We start from the raw sequence: 25092 nt of genomic DNA, 5'->3' as shown, positions 1-25092 counted from the left end.
TCACTGTGACCTTGATCTGTGACCTACTGACCTCAAAATCATTAGGGGTCATCTGCTAGTCATAACCAACCTCCCTATCAATTTTCATGATCCTAGACCTAAGCATTCTCAAGTTATCATCCGGAAACCGTTTAAATGTTCCAAGTCACTGTGACCTTGACATCTGACCTACTGACCTCAAAGTAGAACTTACCTGTATTTCATGATGTTACACCTGTGTACAAAAATTTATGACCCTTGGCCCAAGCGTTCTCAAGTTATCATCCGGAAACCATTTAACTGTTCCGAGTCACTATGACCTTGACCTTTGACCTACTGACCTCAAAGTAAAACTTGACCTGTATTTCACGATGTTATACCTGTGTACCAAAATTTATGATCCTAGGCCCAAGCGTTCTCAAGTTACCATCCGGAAACCATTTAACTGTTCCGAGTCACTGTGACCTTGACCTTTGACCTACAGACCTCAATGTCGAACTTGACATGCATTTTATGATGTTACACCTGTGTACCAAAATTTATGATCCTAGGCCCAAGCGTTCTCAAGTTATCATCCGGAAACCATTTAACTGTTCCAAGTCACTGTGACCTTGAACTTTGACCTACAGACCTCAAAGTCGAACCTGACCTGCATTTCATGATGTTACACCTGTGTACCAAAATTTATGATCCTAGGCCCAAGCGTTCTCAAGTTATCATCCGGAAACCATTTAACTGTTCAGGGTCACTGTGACCTTGACCTTTGACCTACTGACCCCAAATTCGAACTTGACCTGTATTTTCTGATGTTACACCTGTGTACCAAAAATTATTTAAACTGGTCAAGCCTTTCATGAGTTATCATCCGAAAACCATGCAAAACCAACGGACCAACCGACCGCCAAGCTCACTCCTATATACCCCCCCCCCCCAAACTTCGTTTTGTGGGGGTATAATGAAGCAGCAACATAATTCATCAGCTATTCATTCTTCCAACATGTAATTAATATCGCATTATGTTGTTATTTTTGGGTTTGACACATAAATACTACCATAGACCATAAGGCCACTTTCCAGCCTTAGATTGTAGAATAAGACCCCATCTGCTCCTTTGGGCATTATTTTAGGAACTCAGGATAGAACCACCCACCACTGGTAGGCCAGCTAGAAAGCTTCCTTACAGGAAACAATTATACACTCAAAGCAAGGTTTCAAAACCACAGCATTAAGTACAGTGATGCAAAGCCACTCAGCTGCAGAGGCCCTTCATTTTACACTCAAAGCAAGGTTTCAAAGTCACTGCAGTAAGTATAGTGATGCAAAGCTACTCAGCTGCAGAGGCCCTTCATTTTACACTCAAAGCAAGGTTTCAAAGTCACTGCAGTTGGCAGAAAATGATTCAGTTGGTGGTCTTAACAGCTTGGTCATAGAGGTCATTCAACATCTTAAACTCAAAGCAAGGTTTCAAAACTACAGCAGTAAGGGCAAGGTGGTAGTCAGGTATCCTTAACCACTTGGCGATGGTATCCCTATCAAGCTATATCAATGCGAAGTTTTTACATAGAGAAGTAATCAAAGCATTTTTACCACTTCTCTCTGTTTTGACAGAACAATGTGGACAGGATTTTGTAGTTTCCTGTATCGTTTCCATAGACGCAGATTCCCATCTCGCCCTCAAAGCTCTCTCTGAATCCACATTTAATGTCTGCAATGATACAAAATACTTCACTATTCATACTTAACTGCTTATTCTTAGTACAGTAATGTCAGCCATGTGATTTGAATATGTAAATCTAAAAGACATTTAAAGTATTAGTTTAATCTGTACTTATTTCAGGTCAACTGTGCAACAGGTTTTACAACTTATTAAACTCACTTCATTATGTCCGATCAAAGTAAAACTAGTGGACCTATAGCCAGATATTTCCTGTTCACACTTGCCCTGCTTAATTTCTATTATAAACTTGTCCATCTTCCAAATTGGACAGTTCCATTAACTGTTAAAACAGATGCTTACCAAAAAGATACCGACTGAATGGTGAACAGTGCAGTCTGATCAAGATCTATATGGTCGCAAAGGCAGAACCAATCATGTCCAGCATGATAAAGTTTAAAGTTACCGTAGTTGCCCGAGCTGAGGCATCATCCGGCTGACAAGTTCCACTGTGAATCTCCCGTGTACAGTGCCGGCAAAATTCCAGCTAAAATGTAACAGGTATTACTTTATTACACAATAACATTAAACTATACAACAGGCTGTCCACAAGTCCTCTCACAGAAAGCTGAGTACCTAAGATTTTTCAGTCACCAAACTATCTAAATATTAAACTTGACTGCAAAAGAAGCTTGATGAACAGGCCCACAACAAACATTTCAGTGAAAATTACTGCAACTACTCTTGACTGTTTTAGGCTTTGAATCTGCTCTATATGCTAGGTATCACACTGACTACACAACTTTGTAGAACCTGTGTACTTTCCATGTAGGACTTTTATAAAGGCAATTTCCAACCATCAGTCTCCTATAGCATGACGTTTTCTATCAGAAATTTCGGGTGTAAAAGAACCAGTGTTGTGATTTAATCATATTAAAAGCAAAACTGCAACACAGCAGACTTTTGTTTTTGTATTTGGATGAGATTCCTTTCTAACATTTCTTAACTGATTTTCATAAAATTGAAATTTAAATGAATTAGACACTTGGCCTAGTTGAAAGTATGCTTTTAACAAAAATTTATCAAAATATTTGACATACGTGACAGGTTCTACACTGCACATTTCTTGCATCATCTTCCACTATGATACCCTCTCCACAGCCAGTGTTTGGACACAGTATACCTCCAGACTGTAACAGACATTCCTCAGCACCAAAGTCTTTGTAGCGTTCATACTGCAATACAAAATGTTTCCAGTCTAAGAAAGCAACACATCCTTATACCTGTCCAGAAGCGATGAAAATACTATGATTTTTTCCTTAGGGTAAGATTTTAGGGAGTGGGCAACATCACTCCATCACAATTAGAGGTTACAGGCCTTTTTTTCAACTTCTGATAGTGAAGCAAGAGGTGTCACTTCCAGCATTATTTCAAACCACATCTAAGTGCAATTACCTTCAATACTTTTCAAGTCTTAAATGCATTTAAAGGATTTCAAAGTAAGAGGGCAGAACCAAGTAACAGGTGAATAAACAACATTTAAACAATTACAGAACTTGTCTCCTTCTGTTTGCTTTATTTTGGATTCAATGTCACTTATCCTACAGTACTTCTGTATTTACTTAGTTTCCCACATAATTCTCCATATGAATCAGATGTGGCAGTCCTCTGTTGTAGCACTGCTTTGTTGCTTATCCATGTTGGGTTGTGTTTCTTACTGTAATGCAGCAATGTGTTGGGTTGTGCTGCTTATTGAAATGTGGTTATTAGAGCTGTGTTACTAACTGTAATGTAGCATCATTTTGTGTTGGTTATTGAAATGTGAGGTTATTTAAGTGTTATTTTGGATTGTGTTACTTACTATAATGTAGTGCAGAGTTGAGTTTAACTTCACAGAGTTGCACAGTATAGTAACCCTACCTGTTTATTTCCCAGCAGTTTGAAGTGGTGTACATCATCCATCAGAGAATCTTCACAACCAACTGAAAACATGTAACATGCTAATAATGAAAATACAACTCTATTTAAGAGGCCAACAAAACACAAAAAGTTTCAAGATATGCTAAACACAGTTTATGTAGACTTCCAGGCTTCAATGCCCAAAAAATACTTCAGACACCCTTCAAAAACAATTCTAGGCAGGGGCGAAGAACAGTGTAGAACCAACAGCCTTCTACAAACCTGCCAGATAAGCATAACAGTGAAGAGAGTTTGCTACTTTAACCCCCTACTCTGTCAAAGAGCCAGCACCAAACATAACATTATTTTCACACTTTTCACACTTTACTTCATTTCTCATTTGAATAATGACCATTGGACATTTTAATATTGTTATGTAACAGAAATGTACTACTCCCATAAAACCCTGTAAAGTCACTCAATATTGAGGTGAAGTCTATGAAATATGGCAAGCCATGTTAAACTGTGTAGTCTCAGCATAAAACTGTTTTAACTACATGTAGAAGCAGATTAAAAAGTTGCTGTCAAGAAGAAACAAGACTACTCAGAAGTCATCTGAACACTTGTAGTATGTTCTAGTTTTCTTCTGTAAATTAGTTGTTTTGTTTACCTGGACAAGGCAAAGAATATCCAATGTTAGCATCCTCAATGAATGATCTCTGATCCAGTGAAACCCGAGCGTAAGATTTGAAGCATTCTACACAGATACATGTTTGTCCTGCACGATACCTAAGGGAACTTATGACGAATAACATGTCTCTACACAATGATATCCATTTGTCAATTTGTCACAACATTGCATGACGTGTATACATCTTGATGTTAAACGCAATTCTTTATTGATCCGAGTAGAAAAATAAACAAAAATTGATAGTATAAAATTTACTAACACAAAATTATATTATTAATTACATTGGTCCAGAAATTTTCGTGATATAAGCAATTTAATCAATATTTTGTGGCATTTATTTGGTAAAATTATGTAGCTTTGGATCAAGAAGAGCCATTTTACAGGGATACAAAATCAAGAAGACAAAACAGAACATTGGTGTCAAGTTTCTTCAAAACCTTCAAATGGTTCACAGTTACAGAGTGATGACCTTTGACCCATAAGTATGACCTTGACCTCAAAGCCAGACATCCAGAACATGCGCTTTGCACGTCATCTTGATGTGGTAAACATCTGTGCAAAGTTTCTTTACAATCCTTCAAGCAGTTTAAGAGTTACAGAGTGGACACGAAACACACACAATGACTATTGAACCCCAAGTGTGACCTTCACCTTGAAGTCAGCCACCCAGAACATGAGCTCTGCATGTTGTCTCAATGTGGTAAACATTTGTGTCAAGTTTCTTTGAAATCCTTCCGGAGGGGGGGGGTAAAGACTTACAAAGCAGACACGAAACACACTCATATGACCTTTGACCCCAAAGTGTGACCTTGACCTTGAAGCGAGCCATCCAGAACATGCTCTCTGCAAGTTGTCCCAATGTGATGAACATTTGTGTCTTTTCTTTGAAATCCTTCAAGGGGTTCAAGAGTTACAGAGCGGACACGACACTGCTACCGGATGGACAGACAAACAGACGGACACCTGGGGGTTTAACACAATACGTCCCTGGTTAGGGGGAATGTTATAAGTACACTTTGCAACTTGTAATTAAATGCAATTTCACAGTTGAATCTGGCTTACTCCTTTCAATGAAATGGACATGCTTGTGGAATTTACCACTTGCCACATCACCATGTGAAGATCATTTTAAAACAAGAGCTGTCTGTAAGACAGCGCACTCGACTTTTCTCAGTGCTTGACTCTGAATTAGGGCTTTGCCAGTAAAAACTTTATAAAACTTAACCAAAAAGTTCTAAGTTAAAAAGGGACATACCTCTGTCAAAGTTCAAATCAGAGATATGGGGATTGTTTCTTCTGGTGCAGACTTCGATAGTTTAAATTTACTATTTCAAGTTTCAAGTCAATAGCTTTGATAGTAACAGAGATATCTGACTTTATCAAAAACTTTAACAAAAAATTCTAAGTCGAAAAGGGGTATAACTCCATCAAAATTCAAATCAAGAGTTATGGGGATTGTTTCTCCTGGTGTAGACTTTGATGGTAAATAACTATTTTAAGTTTTACGTAAATAGCTTTGATGGTAACAGAGATATTTGACTTTATCAAAAACTTTAACCAACACCGACACTGGAATGAGTGCAATAGCTCTACTTTTTCTTTTGAAAAGTCGAGCTAAAAATGGTTGTAAAAACATTGTCAAAAGTCTTATGCATCTGAATAAACGTGATGTCCTGTGTTCCAAACGTGCCAGCTCAAAGAAGCATGCATTTCACCAGTACCAAGTTAATCACTTACTTAATTTTATTTACCATAAACGGCCGAAAATATAGGTCGCACTCGTGTATAGGATGCAGTGAAAAAATATCAGCAGAATTCTGGAAAAATGCTTATACCCACTTATCACATATCCGAATTTATGTTTGTCCGAAATTCGCTATAGTTTCTACGAACTCCCGGTTTTTGCTTAATCATTGTCAATGTTTTTGGATGTTGTGGCAAGTATTTAAATTGAAAAAGCATAAACTCTGTGTAAGCACTAAACTGCAGCAGAATCTGACCACTCCATGAATATTGACGCCAGTGAAAACGGAAGTACACTTTGGCACGTGGCGGAAAAATGGCGTAATTTTAAGACTGGTTTGCAAATTGTTTTAAACATTACGGATCAGAGACTATGATCATATTGGATCATTCTAAAATCTCGCATGCACCTTTTTACAATTGCCTCCGGGTATGATTAATGAACAGTTAATTGTTTGCAGATTGTGACAGTAGGTGTAAGATGAGTAATGCCTCGGGCGTGAATTTCTGGATGAACAAGAGGATTATAGACAACTATCAAAATTATGTTTGAAGATTAGATAATCGATTTCCGGGCTACCTGATATGGAGTTTCAAGTATTTTAATGCAAAATGTGTGAAAATGCGCCGGGAAAGTTTTACACAGGTCTTGTTAAAAACTTAATAATCTGTTACAGAAATGCATTGTAAAATATATATTAATGAAAAACAGCATTTATTTATCTTTTTTACGCGAGCTCTAAATTTTACATTTTATACAAAAGTAATTTAAGACGCCGGGTCCCGATACCGGCTATTAGCTATGCCCAAGTCATTGGTATTTACTCCCCTTGAATTCTCTTCAATATAGAGGTACGCGGGGTAAACAAAGATCGATTTTCTTAATTTTTGAGTTGGGGGAAATGTTTGGTCTTTTTCTATACCCATATATTGGACGCATCAGTCTTTCGAGACCAGAATCTCGTAAAAAAATGTGCGTCTTATATTTGTAGGATGACGGTAATAGTTCCTGCATATCTTTTGTAACCAATAACTGACAAATTATCAAAAAAATATGTCTGTCATATCAATATGAAGACATGCATCATTCAACTTTCATGTGCACATACCGAACAAATATGTGTCAAGTTTTCCCATTTTTTATGTATACTTTCTTTTTCTTTTTGCACATAAATATTCTCAAATTTGTATGTACCCCTTTTGAAGATTTCCTCATTTACCTGTCTGTTGGACAAGTAACACATTCTTCACTCATCCACTATACCTGTCACAGACTCAACACTTACCTGTCCACTGTACAGGTACACACATCCAACTTAACTTTTCACAGCACAAGCAACATACTCCACACTTAACAGTTCACTGTATATGTAACATACTCCTACCTGTCCACTGTGCAGATAAAACACTCCACACTCACAGTCACTAGTCACCTGTACAGACAAGACATTTCATGCTTATACAGTGAATGAAAAAATCCACACTCACCTGTTCACTGAACAGGCAACGCTCAGTGAACACACACTATATTTACCTGTCCCCTGTACAGGTAATTCACTTCATACTTACCTGTCCGCTGAACAGGCAACACATTCCACACTTATCTAAGCAATGTACAGTCAAACTTGTGCTAGCGACCACCCGTGAATAGCGACCACCTGTCGACAACGACCGGTCTCTGGTCCCCCCCGTAGAAAAATGCTCATTAAAAGGCTGTGAATAGCGACCACCTGGCGACCGCGACCAGCGACTGGCCTAATTCATTACCAAGGGTCATATTTGCCCCCAATAACGACCAAGCTGGACCGTTCCGGCATATAAATATTTGAAATCTGCCAGATTTTCATGACTTTCGCATTATAGCAAAGATAATAATAACTGCTTGATTGAAAATTTGCAAGTTTGCACCGGCCGAATTAATACATAGAATATAAAGAAAGAAAGAAGCTGTAAAAATACTTTTTATCAGCATGATAATGGCTAACTGAGAAGTGACCCTTCCCCCCGAATAAAGACCACCTGTGAACAAAGACTACTTTTGCTTGTTCCGAAGAGTGGTCTTTGTTCACAGGTTTGACTGTGCTGGTAACAAAATGCACACATATCTGATCACTGAAGAGGCAACACAGCACACTTACCTTCCACCGTACAGGACAAGACACTTTAAGCTTACACTTGCAATGGGTTACCAATTCCACACTTACCTGATCACTATACAGGCAATACACTCTGAATTTACCTATAAACTGTGCATGCAACACACTCAACACTCATCTGTTCACTGTAAAGTAACATACTGCACACTTAAATGTCTGATATACAAGTAACATGCACACTGAACAGGCTCCATACTTACCTGACCAATGAACATGCAACCCACTGCACACTTACCTGTCCTCTGTCCAAGCTATACAGGAATATATCTTACAAAGACAAAGTCTCCCTCTTAGAACACTTACCTGTCTACTGTGCAGGTAACACACTCCACACAGCGTCTATTGGGACGTATATACTTTAATGGTACACATTCTTCCTCTCCGTCATGTTCACAACATTTAAAGTAAAATTGCTGAAAGAAAATGATATTTTTTTTTTTACTGGAAGCAGTCACATGACTGAAAGCATTTAATCTAGTTTTATGATTCATTAAAAATTCCTTTGACATGATCTGATTTGTTTTTATATTATTTTCTCCTGCAAATGTATTAAATTAAAATCATTGTTTTCATATTATATTCCCTTGCAAATGTATTAAAAATTGTTGTTTTCATATTATATTCCCTTGCAAGTGTATTAAAAATCATTTTCATATTATATTCCCTTGCAAATGTATTCAAAATCGTTGTTTTCATATCATATTCCCTTGCAAATGTATTAAAAATCATTTTTATATTATATTCCCTTGCAAGTGTATTAAAAATCATTTTCATATTATATTCCCTTGCAAATGTACAGTATTAAAAATTGTTGTCTTCATATCATATTCCCTTGCAAATGTATTAAAATCATTTTTATATTATATTCCCTTGCAAATGTATTAAAAATCGTTTAAAAGCATGACTGAATTAAAGGATGCTCAATACAAGAAACGCGCAATGCCACGAAACCAGGTTTTCAACACTTTTCGTAAGAATAAACAAGAGTGCCAGAATGTCACAATATACGCCCGTCACAGCAAATTTCTTTACTCTAGCACCTGTATTTGCAGATGTAATTTTAATTTTGTGGTTGTTTAGTAATCATTGTAATTCTTTTGTTTTTCTAAGTCCACAAAAAAACTCCTTACCAGGTAGAGATACCTTAAAATACACCTAAAATTAGAAAATAACAACTATAATGTTGTACCACAGAAAAGTGGTCTTGGTTTTTCCCTATGGTCAATTATAAAAAAGTTACAATATAAGTTATTTATAGTAACAACTAAGGGAAGTTAATCTTAAAAAAAAACAATAAAAAAAAAAAACCAAAAAAAAAAAACAAGAGCTGTCTCCATAGGATGACACATGCCCCCGATGGCACTTTGAATGAATATATAGTTATGGCCGATGTTAGAGTTTAGGACCTTTGACCTACGGAACTGGGTCTTGCGCGCGACACGTCGTCTTACTGTGTCACACATTCATGCATAGTTATTTTAAAATCCATGCATGAATGACAAAGATATGGACCAGACACGCCCATCAATGCACTATCATGAAAAATGACCTTTAACGTTTAAGTGTGACCTTGACCTTTGAGCTACGGACCTGGGTCTTGCACGCGACACGTCGTCTTACTGTGGTACACATTTATGCCAAGATATTTGAAAATCCATCAATGGATGACAAATATATGGACCGGACATGCCCATCAATGCACTATCTTTTAACTTCTAAGTGTGACCTTGACCTTTGAGCTTTGGACCTGGGTCTTGCGCGCGACATGTCGTCTTACTGTGGTACACATTCATGCCAGGTTATTTGAAAATCCATCCATTGATGACAAAGATATGGACCGGACACGCCCATCAATGCACTATCCTTTAATGTCTAAATGTGACCTTGACCTTCGAGCTACGGACCTGGGTCTTGCGCGCGACACGTCGTCTTACTGTGGTACACATTCATGCAAAGTTATTTGAAAATCCATCCATGGATGACAAAGATATGGACCAGACACGAAAATTGCGGACAGACTGACAGACCGACAGACTGACAGACGGTTCAAAAACTATATGCCTCCCTTCGGGGACATAAAAAAATACAAAAAAAAAAATTGTAAGTCCACACAGAAATCCTTTCCAGGTAGAGATTGGTCAAAATACACCTCAAAATTGGATGTAACATGCATGTTGTACTACAGAAAAGTGGTCTTGATTTTTCCCTACATCTAGTAATGAAAAAGTTACAATATAAGCTATTTATAGTAACAACAAAGGGAAGTAATTCTAAAGAAGGGAACTGCGCAAGACACTTCGTCTCCTGATTGTGTATAATTGTGCCAAGTTACATCAAAATCCCTCTATGCATGAAGAAGATATGCTCCGGACAAAGTTTTCATTCTTGTATCCTTTGACCTCTAAGTGTGACCTTGACCTTAGACCTGGTTTTTGCGCATGACACTCCGTCTCCTGATGGTGAACAATTGTGCCAACTTTCATCAAAATCCCTCCATGCATGTAGAAGATATGCTAACCCTAACCCTAACCTAACCCTAACCCTATTTTTAGTAACAATGACCTTGACCTTGATCCCAGAAACCCCAAAATCAATCCCAAGCTACAACTTTATATAAGTTTTCTATACACCAAGTTTCATCATGATAGCTCATTCCTAAGTTAAGTTATTGACCGGAAACCCTTTTTTTTCTATTTTAAGTAACAGTGACCTTGACCTTGACCCCAGAAACCCCAAAATCAATCCCAGCCTTTGTCTTGATATAAGCTACATATATACCATGTTTTATTCAAATATCTTTACCGAAACAAAAGTTATTGACCGGAAACACCAGTTTGATGCCGCCGCCCGCCCGCCCGACCAACATCTACCCCAATCTAATAACTCAGGTTTTCAACGAAAACCTGGTTAAAAAGCTTGGGGCAGAATCTTCTTAAAAATTATGAATGTTCAACAAAGAGACTGGTACATGGTCTGCCAAACTTTTACCACTAAGAATGCAAGAATGACTCACAGCAGTGCTGGTTTTATTGCAAGTTGTACAGTGACCACTGAGTCTCCCTGGTAACAGTACATCATCCCAGTTACATGGTTCCTGTAACAACCAACATGAAGTTAATCAATAAAAGTTTTATTATTTCAGCTTAATTCTTGCCTTCAGCTTTAGGTGTGCTTAACAAAATCTGCCACTTCGTATCAAACAGTAAAGCAGACCTGTAAATTTCATAGGAGTTTTTATATTTTTCAGCATTAACAATGTGACATCATGAAGCAGCAAATGTAAGATCTGAGTTTGTTTTTCAAACTATCGTTTAATTGTTCATCTCAGATTTTACATTGTACAATAACTAACGCGTAGTGTGTAACAACATTATTTTGATCTATTCCTTCTGACAAAAAAAGGATAAATATGCATATTAAAAGAAGAGGATTGTTATAACGGAACCTTGATCTGCAACGCTGGATTCAACTCTCGTCACAGTCTCGTGACATTCGCCAGGCCAGGATCCCTCAAGGTATCTGTGTGATCTATCCTGGCAAAAATTTTAACCAACGCCGACACAGACACAGACGATCCGGTGACGACAATACCTCAATGACATTATTTTCAAAAATCAAGCTAACAATAGCTGTCAGTAAGACAGCTAGTGCTCGACTATTCGAAATATTGTCCCAGAAGCAGGAAAATATTACCCTAAATGTTAAAATATCGATAGAGTTTCAAGCCAGTATCTGCATTAGTTTTGGAGATAGTAACTTGCATGCAAAACTTTAACCAGAAATTTTAAGTTCAAAAGGGGACATAATTTGACCAAAATTCATGTCAAAGTTATGGGACTTGATGCAATCAACTTGATTTATAACCCTGAAGGCACAAGTGAAGTTTCAATTGAATATCTGCATTTGTTCTGCAGATAGTAACTCACATGTAAAACTTAAACCAGATTTTCTATGTCCAAAAGGGGGCATAATTTGCCCAAAATACAGGTCAGAGTTATGGGACTTGATGCTATCAACTAGTTTTATAAATATGAAGACACACATGAAGTTTCAATTCAATATCTGCATTAGTTTTGGAGATAGTAACTTGCATGTAAAACTTTAACCAGCATTTTCTAAGTCCAAAAAGGGGCATAATTTGCCCAAAATACATGTCAGAGTTACAGGACTTGGCCCAGTGAGGTTGGTAATTGATCTAGAAAAGGAAACAAGAGGGCCATGAAGGCCCTGTATCGCTCACCTGACCTAATGACTTAAAGACCATCAAGATTAACATTTTGACCAAGTTTCATTAAGATATGCTCATAAATACGGCCTCTAGTGTTAAATAGCTTTTCCTTTGATTTGACCTAGTGACCTAGTTTTTGACCCTACCTGACACAGATTTGAACTTGACCTATAGATAATCAAGATTAACATACAGAACAAGTTTCATTAAGATATGGTCATACAAGTGGCCTCTACAGTGTAAAATAGCTTTTCCTTTGATTTGACCTAGTGACCTAGTTTTTGATCCTACATGACCCAGATTCAAACTGGACCTTGAGATCATTAAGATTAACATCCTGACCAAGTTTCATGAAGAACAGTCATAAATGTGGCCTCTAGTGTTAACAAACTTTTCCTTTGATTTGACCTAGTGACCTAGTTTTTGAATCCACCTGACCCAGATTTGAACTTGACCTATATATCATCAAGATTAACATGCTGACCAAGTTTCATGAAGATATAGTCATAAATCTGGCCTCTACAGTGTTAACAAGCCTTTCCTTTGATTTGACCCGGTGACCTAGTTTTTGACCCTGGATGACCCAATATCAAACTCGTTCAATATTTTATTGAGGGTAACATTCTGACGAAGTTTCATTAAGATTGGGCCCTAATTGGGACCTTGACCTTTGACCTTGTGACCCCAAAGTCAGTAGGGGTGGTGTACTCAATAAGTACTGTGAGCATGTGAAGTTTGAAGGTCCTGGGTGAAGTGGTTCACAAGTAAAGTGCCTTTATGCAAAAAGTTAACATTGGCCCCTGTGACCGTGACCTTTGACTTGGTGACCCCAAAGTCAGTAGGGGTGGTGTACTCATTAAGTACTATCAGCACGTGAAGGTGCAGTGGTTCGCGAGTAAAGTGCCTTCATGCAAAAAGTTAACGTTGGCCCCTATGACCTTGACCTTTGACCTGGTGACCCCAAGTCAGATGGGGTGGTGTACTCAATAAGTACTATCAGCATGTGAAGTTTGAAGGTCCTGGGTGCAGTGGTTCGCGAGTAAAGTGCCTTCATGCAAAAAGTTAACATTGGCCCCTGTGACCTTGACCTTTGACCTGGTGACCCCAAAGTCAGTAGAGGTGGTGTATTCAATAAGTACTATGAGCAAGTGAAGTTTGAAGGTCCTGGGTGCAGTGGTTCGCGAGTAAAGTGCCTTCATGCAAAAAGTTAACGTTGTGACGAACAAACGAACGGAGGGACTAATATGCCTCCCTTCGGGGGCATAAAAATAAGATTCAAATCTATATGCCTTTAAGTAATAGCTATATGTACTTGCACACAAAACTTTAACCAGGATTTTGTAAGTCCAAAAGGGGGCATAATTTGAGTAAAATGCAGATAAGAGTTATAGGACTTGATGCTATCAACTAGTTTTATAACCCCAAGACGCATGTGAAGTTTCAATTCAATATCTGCATTAGTTTTGGAGATAGTAACTTGCACGTAGACCTTTAACCAGGATTTTCTAAGTCCAAAACGGGGCATAATTTGCTTAAAATACATGTCAGTCAGAGTTATGGGACTTGACCCAGTGAGGTTGGTAATTGACCTAGATAAAGAAAAAATAAGTTTCAAAGCTATATGCCTTTTAATGATAGCCATATGTACTTGCATGCAAAACTTTAACCAAGATGTGACGCCGATGCTGACGCTAGGGGGAGTAGAACAGCTGGACTATTCTTTGAATAGTCAAGCTAACAAGAGCACCGCCTTGCGGGTGCTGACGCTCATCTGATTTTTTTTGTATAATAAAAATATTGTCCTACCCATGATTTTCTAAGTCTAAAAAGGGCCATCATTCTTGCAAAAAGCAGGATAGAGTTATGTTTCTTGATGTACAGTGTCCACTTATGATGGTGATCGAAAAACTGTTGCAAGTTTTAAAGCAATAGCTTTGATAGTTTATGAGAAAAGTTGACTTAAACATAATATTCAACCAAGAAAATGATTTTTCTAAGTCCAAAAGGGGCAATAATTATTGCAAAAAGCAGGATGGAGTTATGTTGCTTGCTTTACAGGGTCAGCTTATGATGGTGAACAACAGTTGCAAGTTTTAAAGCAATAGCTTTGATGGTTTAAGAGAAAAAGTTGACCTAAACATAAAACTTAACCAAGAAATCTGATATTTTCTAAGTCCAAAAGGGGCCATCATTCTTGCAAAAAGCAGGATGGAGTTATGTTTCTTGCTGTACAGGGTCCACTTATGATGGTGAAAAACTGTTGCAAGTTTCAAAGCAATAGCTTTGATAGTTTAGGATAAAAGTTGACCTAAACATAAAATTTAACCAAGAAAACTGATTTTCTAAGTCCAAAAGGGGCAATAATTCTTGCAAAAAGCAAGATGGGGTTATGTTTCTTGATGTACAGGGTCTGCTTATGATGGTGAACAAGTATTCCAAGTTTCAAAGCAATAGCTTTGATAGTTTAGGAGAAAAGTTGACCTAAACATAAAACTTAACAAGAAATTGATATTTTAAGTACAAAAGGGGCCATAAATCTTGCAAATGCAAGATGGAGTTATGTTTCTTGCTATACAGGGTCAGCTTATGATGGTGAACAAGTATTCCAAGTTTCAAAGCAATAGCTTTGATAGTTTAGGAGAAAAGCTGACCTAAACATAAAACTTAACCAAGCAACGCCGACGCAGACGCCGACGCCGACACCGACGCCGACGCCGACGCCGACAACCGCTCAAGTGATGACAATAACTCATCATTTTTTTTCAAAAAATCAGATGAGCTAAAAATGGTCTGAAATGGTTAACTTTTGAATGCATGGAATGTCAAGGTAATAGTCCTACCACTGAATATTTTTCTCTATCCACTGGAGATGAACACAAGGTTTTATCAGTTCATTAAATACAAGCTGTATTTCAGACCGACCATCTGCAGGTATATAATAAATGTGTATATAAAAATTGTGTATATACCTTGTCTAAAAGAATTGCACCCTGCATGCAATCTGAACACCTAACTCTCAACTTGCCGGGAAATAAACCATCACATTTTTTACAGTACACATAATACTGGTATCGCTTCTTATCTGAAAAATAGGAACATCTCAAATTGATTTAGGTCAAGAAATGTTGGTACAGAATGTTTCAATATAGTATACAAGACCTACAAGTAACAAGGCCTGCAGCATGAAACTTGTATATTTCTAATTCAGTCAATGTCTGTGAGTTCACTCTCTGCCCTCAGTAAGTCTTATCAGAAGAAACATTTTCTCCGTTCAGTTAACGCTTTCTTTTAAAAGTTCTCTTTTCCTTAAGTATGGTAAGAGACTTCATGAAACCTGTTCTTTCCAACTTATTTGGGATAAGGGCCAGGGCCTTTCCAACTGGGAAACAAGAGTGGCAGACTGTCACAAAATACGCCCGTCTTCCAATTTGGCCTAATTCAAGGGCCATAATCCAAGAGTGCCTGAGGTGATTTGGCTGGTTATTTAACCTGGTTGAGATATTTTGCCCACAAACATTGTCAGCAAGTTTGGTGAAGATCGGATGAAAACTGTTCAACTTAGAGAGCGGACAATGCTAAATTTGCAGATTTTCGAGTAATTCAAGGGCCATAATCCAAGAGTGCCTAAGGTGATTTTGCTGGTTATCGAACTTGGCCGAGATATTATGCCCACAAACATTGTCACTAAGTTTGGTGAAAATCGGATGAAAACTGTTTGACTTAGAGGGCGACAAGGCTAAAATTTGCAAATTTTTGAGTAATTTAAGGGCCATAAATCAAGAGTGCCTGGGCGGTTTTGCTGGTTATCGAACTTGGCCGAGATATTATGCCCACAAACATTTTCACCAAGTTTGGTGAAGATGCTTTTGGATGCCGACCGCCCGCCCGTCCGCCCTCCACAGGTGTTCACATAATACGCCCCGCTCTTCCAGACAGGTGTATAAAAATGTCATAAACCGGTGTATAAAAATGTCATAAAAATCAAAATTAGGATTTTTTTTTTTACATATGACAAGAATATACTCGATATAACAAGAATAGACTCAATAATGACATTAGTTAGCACACTGCCCTGTGTTTCATTTCTTTATGTTTCATAGGTACAATATTGCGTGATATAGTCAAACTTCATTCATCTGAACGCCACCTTTTGCTCAAAATCATCCTCAGGTCAGGTCCATACAAAATCCCTCTATAATGTATAATTTTCAATGGCTCAAACTTCTAACAACTCAAACGAATTTTGAACAAAAAGTTCTACCATTCTGGGTCAATGTGACCTTGACCTACTGACCTCAAAATCAATAGGGGTCAGCAGCTGGTCATGATCAACCTCTCAATCAAATTTCATGATCCTAAGCACAAGCATTCTTGAGTTATCATCAGGAAACAATTTAACTGTTCTGGGTCACTGTGACCTTGACCTTTGACCTACTTGCCTCAAAATCATTAGGGGTCATATGCTGATATGATCAACTTCCCTATCAACTTCCATGATCCTAGGCCCAAGCGTTCTCAAGTTATCGTCCGAAAACCATTTAACTGTCCCGGGTCACTGTAACATTTATCTTTGACCTACTAAACTCAAAATCAATAGGGGTCATCTGCTAGTCATGACCAACCTCCATATCAACTTTCATGATCCCAGGCCCAGGCATTCTCGAGTTATCACCCGGAAACCATTTAACCGTTCTTGGTCACTGTGACCATGATCTTTGACCTACTGACCTCAAAATCTACAAGGATCATCTGCTGGCAATGACCAATCTCCCAACCAACTTTCATGATTCTAGGCGCAAGCATTCTTGAATTATCATCCGGAAACTGTTTAACTGTTCTGAGTCACTGTGACTTTGACCTACTGATCTCAAAATCAGTAGGGGTCATCTGCTGTTCATGACCAACCTCCCTATCAACTTTCATGATCCTAGGCCTAAGCATTCTCGAGTTATCATCTGGATACCATTTAACTGTTCTGGCCAATGTTACCTTGACCTTTGACCTACTGATCTCAAAATCAATAGGGGTCATCTGCTGGTAATGACCAACCCCTATATCAACTTTCATGATCCTAGGCCCAAGCATTCTTGAGTTATCATCCAGAAACAGGGACTGGTCTACATAGACAGACTGACCGACCGACATCTGCAAAACAATGTACCCCTCCTTTGAAGGGGGGCATAAAAATTCAGGGACTTTTCTTCTTTCATTGTCCAGACAACAGTTACCAACTATTTCAAGCAGATTTTATTCACCGCTATAAAATGTATACAGACCAAGCCTTTAAAATTTGGACTGCTGTTTCAGCAATGTTCATATACTTTCCATGTGGATGCCGTCTGCCACCGCAAGTAATCAAGTAGGAAGTATTAACTTTGCTTTTGTCATGCAGCTTTTAAATGTTTTCAGCCAAGGTTTATGGCCAGTCTTATAATATATCCAATTTATTCCAGTACAAACAATTTATTCCAGTACAAACAACTGATTTTCCTTATCATAGTCTTGTTACTTATTCACTAAAAGGCTTTTAAAATTGTGCAGTCTATTTTCGTTATGGAAACGGGAATGTCCAAAAAGGTAGAAATTTCAACTCATGGTCATTGGATGGCAGAATTATAGACCTGACATTATTAAGAGTGCCATATTTCTTCGGACAGGCAAAGGCCAAAAAGAGAATTAACAGAAAAGACTAAATCTAGCAAACAAGATTTGTTCATCCCAGACAACTTCATAAATGCAAGTGCTTGGGTTATAAAATTTGTCAATGATGCAAGGAACTGGGGTCTGGGAAATCCGTGTAGAAATATAGAAGACTAAGCAAACCTGTATCATCTTTCTGACGCACTGACAGTAACGGCTTTGCCTGTCCCACTACACCAACCCTATATAAGTGAAGAACACTTCCCTGACCAAGATTCAAGTCCTGAAAAACATAAACAAGAGACCCAAATAGGCCCAAGTTGCTCACCTGCAGAAAACCTTAAACATCTGACTTTGCTTCTAACTAGGTTTGGTGAAAACCCTTTAAGCTATTCATTAAAACAAAAGTTGTTTAAAAGTTGATTTTTTTCTATATTTTGCTGTCACACACCAACAAAATCGCTTACCTGAGTAACATACAATAACAGTGTAAACATGTTTTACCTAGTGATTTCTGACCAATTTTCATTAAGATTGGACCAAAAAATGTGGCCCCTTGAGTGTAAACAAGCTTATTCTTTGATTTGTCCTGGTTACCTAGTTGTTGACCTTACATGACCCAGATAAAAATTTATGTGATCTTTCATGCACACAAACATTCTGACCAAGTTTCATGCACATCAAATGAACAGGAGTATTAACAAGCTTTTCCTTTGATTTGATCTGGTGACCTAGTTTTTGACCCCATATGACCCAGTTTCGAATTTAGCCTAGGAATCATCAAGATAAACATTCTGACCGAGTTTCATAAGATAGGGTCACAAATGCACAGGCACTAGTATTGGACCTTGAACAAAATATATGACCAGACTGAATCAAAAATGAAAAAATGTAGTGAAATATGAAATACCCTTCAAAAGATACATATGTCTACTGAAGGCCAGAATCTCGGGATTCGAGCATGCGAGCAATGGGTTAACTTCCCGGGCCGTTGTGAAATAAATTCTCAAGACAATAAAACAAACTACCTATCACTATTTCATAGAGACTTGGGGTCGGTCTCATTTTGTAGCTAAATGTACACGTGAAATAGTGATAGATAGTTTGTTTAATTGTCTCAAGAATTTATTTCACAAAGGACCGGGAAGTGAACCCATTGCTCGCAGGCTCGAATCTTGAGATTCTGGCCTTCAGTAGACATATGTATCTTTTGAAGGGGGCTCATATTTTACTGTATATTTTTAATTTTCGACACATTTAGAATTAAAACAAGGATTTTTATCAATCTGGTCATATTTTTTGTCTCAGGTCTGATATCGTGCCTGTGCATAAATGTGGCCTCAAGAGTGTTAACAAGCTTTTCCTTTGATTTGACCGGGTGACCTAATTTTTGACCCCATATGACCCAGTTTCGAAAATGGCCTAGAAATCATCAAGATAAAAATTCTGACCAAGTTTCATGAAGATAGGGTAATAAATGTGGCCTCTAGGTTGTTAACAAATTTTTCCTTTGATTTGACCTGATGACCTAGTTTTTGACCGGACAAGACCCAGTTTCGATCCAGGCCTAGAAATCATCACGATAATCATTCTGTGCAAGTCTGTATCAAATCAAAGCATAAATGAAACCTCTATATGGCTGAAAGGGCCAAACTAGAAAATTTTGCCCCTTTCAGGGGCAGTAACTCCAGAGACCATGATTGAATCTAGCCGGTTTTTGAAAGGAACTGAGATCTTATTGTGCTTAAGTTGTGTGTAAGTGTGGTTAAAATCAAATATAAAATGTCATTTCTATCGTGTTCACAAGGTAAAAATTAACAAATTTTGGCTCTTTAAGGGTTCAATCAGGGGCTGTAACTCCGGAACCTATGATTGGATCTGACAGATTCATCATGGAATCGAGGATTTATTGTTGTTGAAGATATTTTGCAAGTTTGTATCAAATCAAACCATAAATGAAGTCTCTATATGGCTGCAAAAGCCAAAATAGTAAATTTTGGCCCTTTAAGGGGCCATAACTCTGGAACCCATAAAGGGATCTGGCCAGTTTTCGAAAGGAACTGAAATATTATGCCAGTAAAAGTTGTGCGCAAGTTTGATTAAAGTTGATTGCAAAATGTGGCCTCTATCGTGTTCACAAGCCAAAAATAGAAAATTTTGGCCCTTTAAGGGGCCATAACTCTGGAACCCATAATGGGATCTGGCCAGTTTTCAAAAGGAACCGAGATATTATGCCAATACAAGTCATTTGCAAGTTTGATTAAAGTTGATTGCAAAATGTGGTCTCTATTGTGTCCACAAGCCAAAAATAGCAAATTTTGGCCCTTTAAGGGGCCATAACTCTGGAACCCATGATGGGATCTGGCCAGTTTTCGAAAGGAACCGAGATATTATGCCAATACAAGTTGTGTGCAAGTTTGATTAAAACTGATTGCAAAATGTGGTCTCTATCGTGTTCACAAGAAATTGTGAACGGACAGATGGACGACGGACAAAATGCGATCACAAAAGCTAAGTGACAGGTGAGCTAAAAACATGGTCAAGGTCCTTTTAATGAACCTCCAGACAAGGTTTGATGAAAACTCATCAAGCAGTTCATGAAAAGAAGTTATTTAAAGGTACACTTATTTCTATTTTTTAACTCTAGCAGCCCCTAAAAGGAGCCAAGCACTCCCCACCCCCACCCTCCAATTGAACAAATTTTGGAGAAGACCTTATAATGATGCTACAGAATAAGTTTAATGAAGATCCGTCAAGCAGTTAATGAAAAGAAGTTGTTTAAAGGTATTCCTAGTTTTAGCTCTACTGCCCCTAAACGGGGCAAGTTGCCCCAATTTGAAGAAATTTGGGAGAGACCTTATAATAATGCTACAGACCAAGTTCGATGAAGTTCCATCAAGCGGTGAATGAGAAGAAGTCGTTTAAAAGTATTTCTAGTTTTAGCTCTAGTGGCCCCCCAAAAAGGGCACTGTGCTCCCATTTAAACAAAATTGGAATGATTCTACAGACCAAGTTTGATAAAGATCCATCAAGTGGTTCATGAGAAGAAGTTCTTTAAAGTTTTTTTCTATTTTCAGCTCTGGCACAAACGGGGACGAGGTGAACCATTTGAACAAACTTGATAAAGGTCCATGCCAGGATTCTACTGACCAAGTTTAGAGTAATTCTGACCAGTAGTTTCAGAGATGTTTAAGTAAAAACGTTGACGGAGGCTATCCACCTATATACTAATTGCTCATCCTGAACCAATTTCCAAGTGCAAAAAGGGCCATAATTCAACCAAAATACTTGACAGAGTTATTTACTCTTGCCTACAGATAAAGACTATTACAATAGACTAGTGCTCCAAGTTTGAAGTAAATATCTTCATATGACCATTTCATAAAAACTTTAACCAATGCCGATGAGGGGTGAGCCATAATCTTCAAATAGTCGAGCTAAAAATGTATTTGCTTCTACTGGCTCTAATAACCTTCAAAAGTCTACTATAGATATAAATTGAGATTCCACAGAAAATCCAAATTCTACCAAAATGTCTTTGAAAGAAAATATAAAAGAAAGTTAAATTCTTAACCAATACTGATTGTGAAGAAACAAAAGCTCATAGACTACGAAATGCCTCCCTTGATGCATTCAGTAATTGCACAAGGAACAGAAATTATTTGGTCACTGCACAAAAATGTTCTACTGTTCTGGGTCAATGTGACCCTGACTGACCTTTGACCTACTGACCTCAAAATCAAAATCTGCTGGTCATGATCAACCTCCCTAAAAAGTTACGTGATCCTAGGCTCAAGCAATATCTCAAGTTATCATCCGGAAACGATTTAACTGTTCTGGGTCACTGTAACCTTGACCTTTGGCCTTCTGACCTCAAAATCAATATGGGTCATCTGCTAGTCATGACCAACCCAACTTTCAAGACCATCCCAGGCCTAAGCGTTCTTGAGTTATCATTCGGAAACTGTTCAACTGTTCCTAATTACTGTGACCTTGACCTTTGACCTACTGACCTCAAAATATTTAGGGGTCATCTGCTGATCATGATAAACTTCCCTATCAAGTTTTCTGATCCTAAGCCTAAGCCTTGACCAGTCTTGACCAGCAGATGACCCTTAATGATTTTGAGGTCAGTAGGTTAAAGGTCAAGGTCACAGTGACCCACAACACTGGACAATAACATATGAAGGCTTAGGCCATATATAATTATGTTACTATTTTTCACACTTATTAATACTGTTTTCAATCATTTCTATCAAATGTACACTTACTAATAATGTTTTCAATTATTTCTAACAAATTTTTATGTAACTACATTGCAGCAGTAACCTTCCATAGAGGCACTGTAATATAACCATTTGAAAGAGAGTTCATTTTTTTTTTGGTTTTTCAGGGGAATATTCTTCTGAGAAAGGGGAAAAAAAACATATTATTTTATGAGGGGAATGGGGCCCATATTCGGCCCAAAAAATGGCCAAATGAGTGCCCTGGTGAAGCCGCTTCTACTGGCAACCACAGCAGCAAGATGTTGCATAGCAGATACCATAGGATTCCGGCCCACTCCTGGTGAAGCGCTGAGCACTATCAGTATCTGGACATTGGCAGGCTGCGGTTGACATTGATGTATCCCCCGTCCAAGGTAATACCAGGTATGTTCAATCGGTTTGCAGTCCCGTAAGCATGCCAACCAAGGCAAAACCTCAATTTTGCTTGTCTGTAAAAAGTTTCTGGTGACATGTGCAAAGTGAGATTGCGCGTTGTCATGCGGAAAGACCAAGCCTTGACGTTGACAGAATATAATAGGGACAACCATAAAGGACGTTATTTCTGGCTGATGCAATGCCTGGCTGCGAGATTACCTTGGAACACGACAAGTTGGAACTTAAACTTATGGCTGATGGCTGCCCAGACCGTAACTCCGCCCACATGTAAAGGTTCTGCTACAAAATGCAGTTGTTTGCTTAGCATTCACGACATTGTGACACAGATACCTCTGTCTGAGTTCTACAAGTTGAAAAGTGACACATCACTAAACACTACATTCTGCCAATGCTGACTGCGATGGTTGCTCACCCAAATCAGGTATTGGTGACAGTTAACGTTGCGCAAGAACCAGACCAAAAGTAGGGCCTGCTGCAGATGATTTCCCATTCTCTAAGACGATTTCTCACTGTATGTCAACTTACTGGCCGTCCACGGTTACCTATCACTAAACCTGTGATGTCAAAATCCTGTGGTTGACTGTGTACCATGCAAGTGAATAATTTCTGTACATTACCGATACTGCATTATCGACTTTTCATACCTGTCATTTATGTCACGCATCTGGGTTTCCAAAATAGAAAGTAAACTGTCTTGAATAAATATATTTTTATTAGTGAACACAACAAAGGTGATATTAACAACAGCGATACTAAGGAAAATTGATTGACAATGATGTGTTTTTTAAAAAAAATTGTGCATGATTTCACGCTCAGAATAATTTTTTATTATGTGAAATCTGTGCATGAAACATGTTCACACTGACGTGAATGTATTCACCAACATTCGAGCATGGCCAAAATTTGGGCCCCCCTCTTAAATTTAATTTAGCCTTGGCATTATCAAAAACCGATTGTCAGAAAACCTCTGAAAATATGGTCCTATGTTGACGAGAAGATGTTCCTGTGTAAAATTCGCTCAATGAAACCACATGGTTGATACACACAAGCTGAACAAGAAATCAGAAGCAGGTGCATGAATTTAACAATAGGCTGAATAAAATCTAGTCCAACTCGTGATGTAATTATCACTTTCATTTCATTTCAGTCTGATATTACGTCCAAATCAGCCACGTCCAAACGCAGGCGTAATCATTAGTGATTAAAATATGAACATAAATTAAAAGCTTCACAGTATGAAAAACGAAAGAAATATTTTAATTTGCTGTAGGTAATACATTTATCTTGTGAAAAGAAAAGTTATTTGACATGTTCTGCACAAAAAGCTATAGATAAACTGCTATCAAATATATGCTAGTGTTTTTCCTAGGCATTTTCAGCGTGGCGCCGCGCCATGCCCCTTTTCCCGGGCGCCACGCTGCCCTCCAAGAGGATCGTATGCGCCACGTGCCTTTTGAATTGCCCACTTACAACTAATTATCATAAAATTGTCACTGTGTTAATAATGTCTTACCCGTAATTAATGAATGACACACGACACAGGAAGCCGGCTCGTGTATTTCATGATTCGCATAGCGGGTGACATGAATCGAGTGACGTAATCATGACAGCGTGTGCTCGCTTTTCGGTCACTTTATCTTTGATCAATATTGATAACAATTATCTAATTCGAAGTTGAAATTTAATGATTCAAGCGTTATTTTTTCACACTTCGCTATTTGGAAGTTTAATGCGATATTGCAATATTAATTGTAATAATTAGTTCTGTTAAGATTCAAACATGCTGTCTGCTAAACGTAGGCTCTCGCAATTGGAAAAAGGAAACGCAAAAATTGCCAAAAACAACATGTCAATGTTTGGATTTTTGTCACGGAATGATTCCGAGTAAGTATCTTTTAAAACCATTTTTTTTTTTCTCGTAAAACGATTAATGAATTGTTGTTTTTATTGTCTTTGTAAAATTCTGGAAAACTGTTATTGATACATGATATCTACAGAGACGCACATACACACATTTTTCTTTTCTTTTAGTAAACGTATTATTATAAATTATGAATATTAAATTAAGCAAATATGTCAAACAATAGAAAAGAAAATGAACGCCGTGAAATATAAATGCCGGCATCGAAACCGCAAATGATTGTTAGCATTTTCTTTCGTAAAATATGGGAAAACTATCATTCCTACAAGATATTTACAGGGACGCACATACATACGAATTTTTATTCTTTTAGTAAACGTATCAACATAAATTAAGAATATTAAACTAAGCAAATAGGTGAAAATAGTAGAAGAAAGATATATATTATGAAGCAAATATTTGTCAATTTTCTTCTACACTGCATTTTCTATAAAATTTCAAATAATATTTAATATTTACAGAATACCTACATGTTTAGTATCAAAATGTTTGTCTTTTAAAGTTAAAGTTGATTTAATAA

General features: G+C 37.8%; 1 protein-coding gene across 1 annotated transcript in view; it reads right to left on the bottom strand.

Moving 5' to 3' along the window:
• The window catches only part of LOC123552401 (E3 ubiquitin-protein ligase parkin-like), a 45870-nt gene that overhangs the window by 4075 nt on the left and 16703 nt on the right, over positions 1 to 25092 (bottom strand). Inside the window, exons 2-10 of the mRNA XM_053542320.1 lie at positions 18174 to 18273; positions 15320 to 15432; positions 11136 to 11216; positions 8426 to 8535; positions 4203 to 4351; positions 3554 to 3615; positions 2734 to 2868; positions 2100 to 2180; positions 1567 to 1684 (exon numbers count right to left, since the gene is read on the bottom strand). Coding sequence (XP_053398295.1) covers positions 1567 to 1684; positions 2100 to 2180; positions 2734 to 2868; positions 3554 to 3615; positions 4203 to 4351; positions 8426 to 8535; positions 11136 to 11216; positions 15320 to 15432; positions 18174 to 18273 — 949 coding nt within the window. The remainder of the gene's footprint in view (positions 1 to 1566; positions 1685 to 2099; positions 2181 to 2733; positions 2869 to 3553; positions 3616 to 4202; positions 4352 to 8425; positions 8536 to 11135; positions 11217 to 15319; positions 15433 to 18173; positions 18274 to 25092) is intronic.

The sequence above is a fragment of the Mercenaria mercenaria genome, chromosome 4, assembly GCF_021730395.1.
Source record: "Mercenaria mercenaria strain notata chromosome 4, MADL_Memer_1, whole genome shotgun sequence".
Taxonomy (NCBI): domain Eukaryota; kingdom Metazoa; phylum Mollusca; class Bivalvia; order Venerida; family Veneridae; genus Mercenaria; species Mercenaria mercenaria.
The sequence above is the reverse complement of the archived record's forward strand: the minus strand, read 5'-3'. Positions and strand labels throughout refer to the sequence as shown.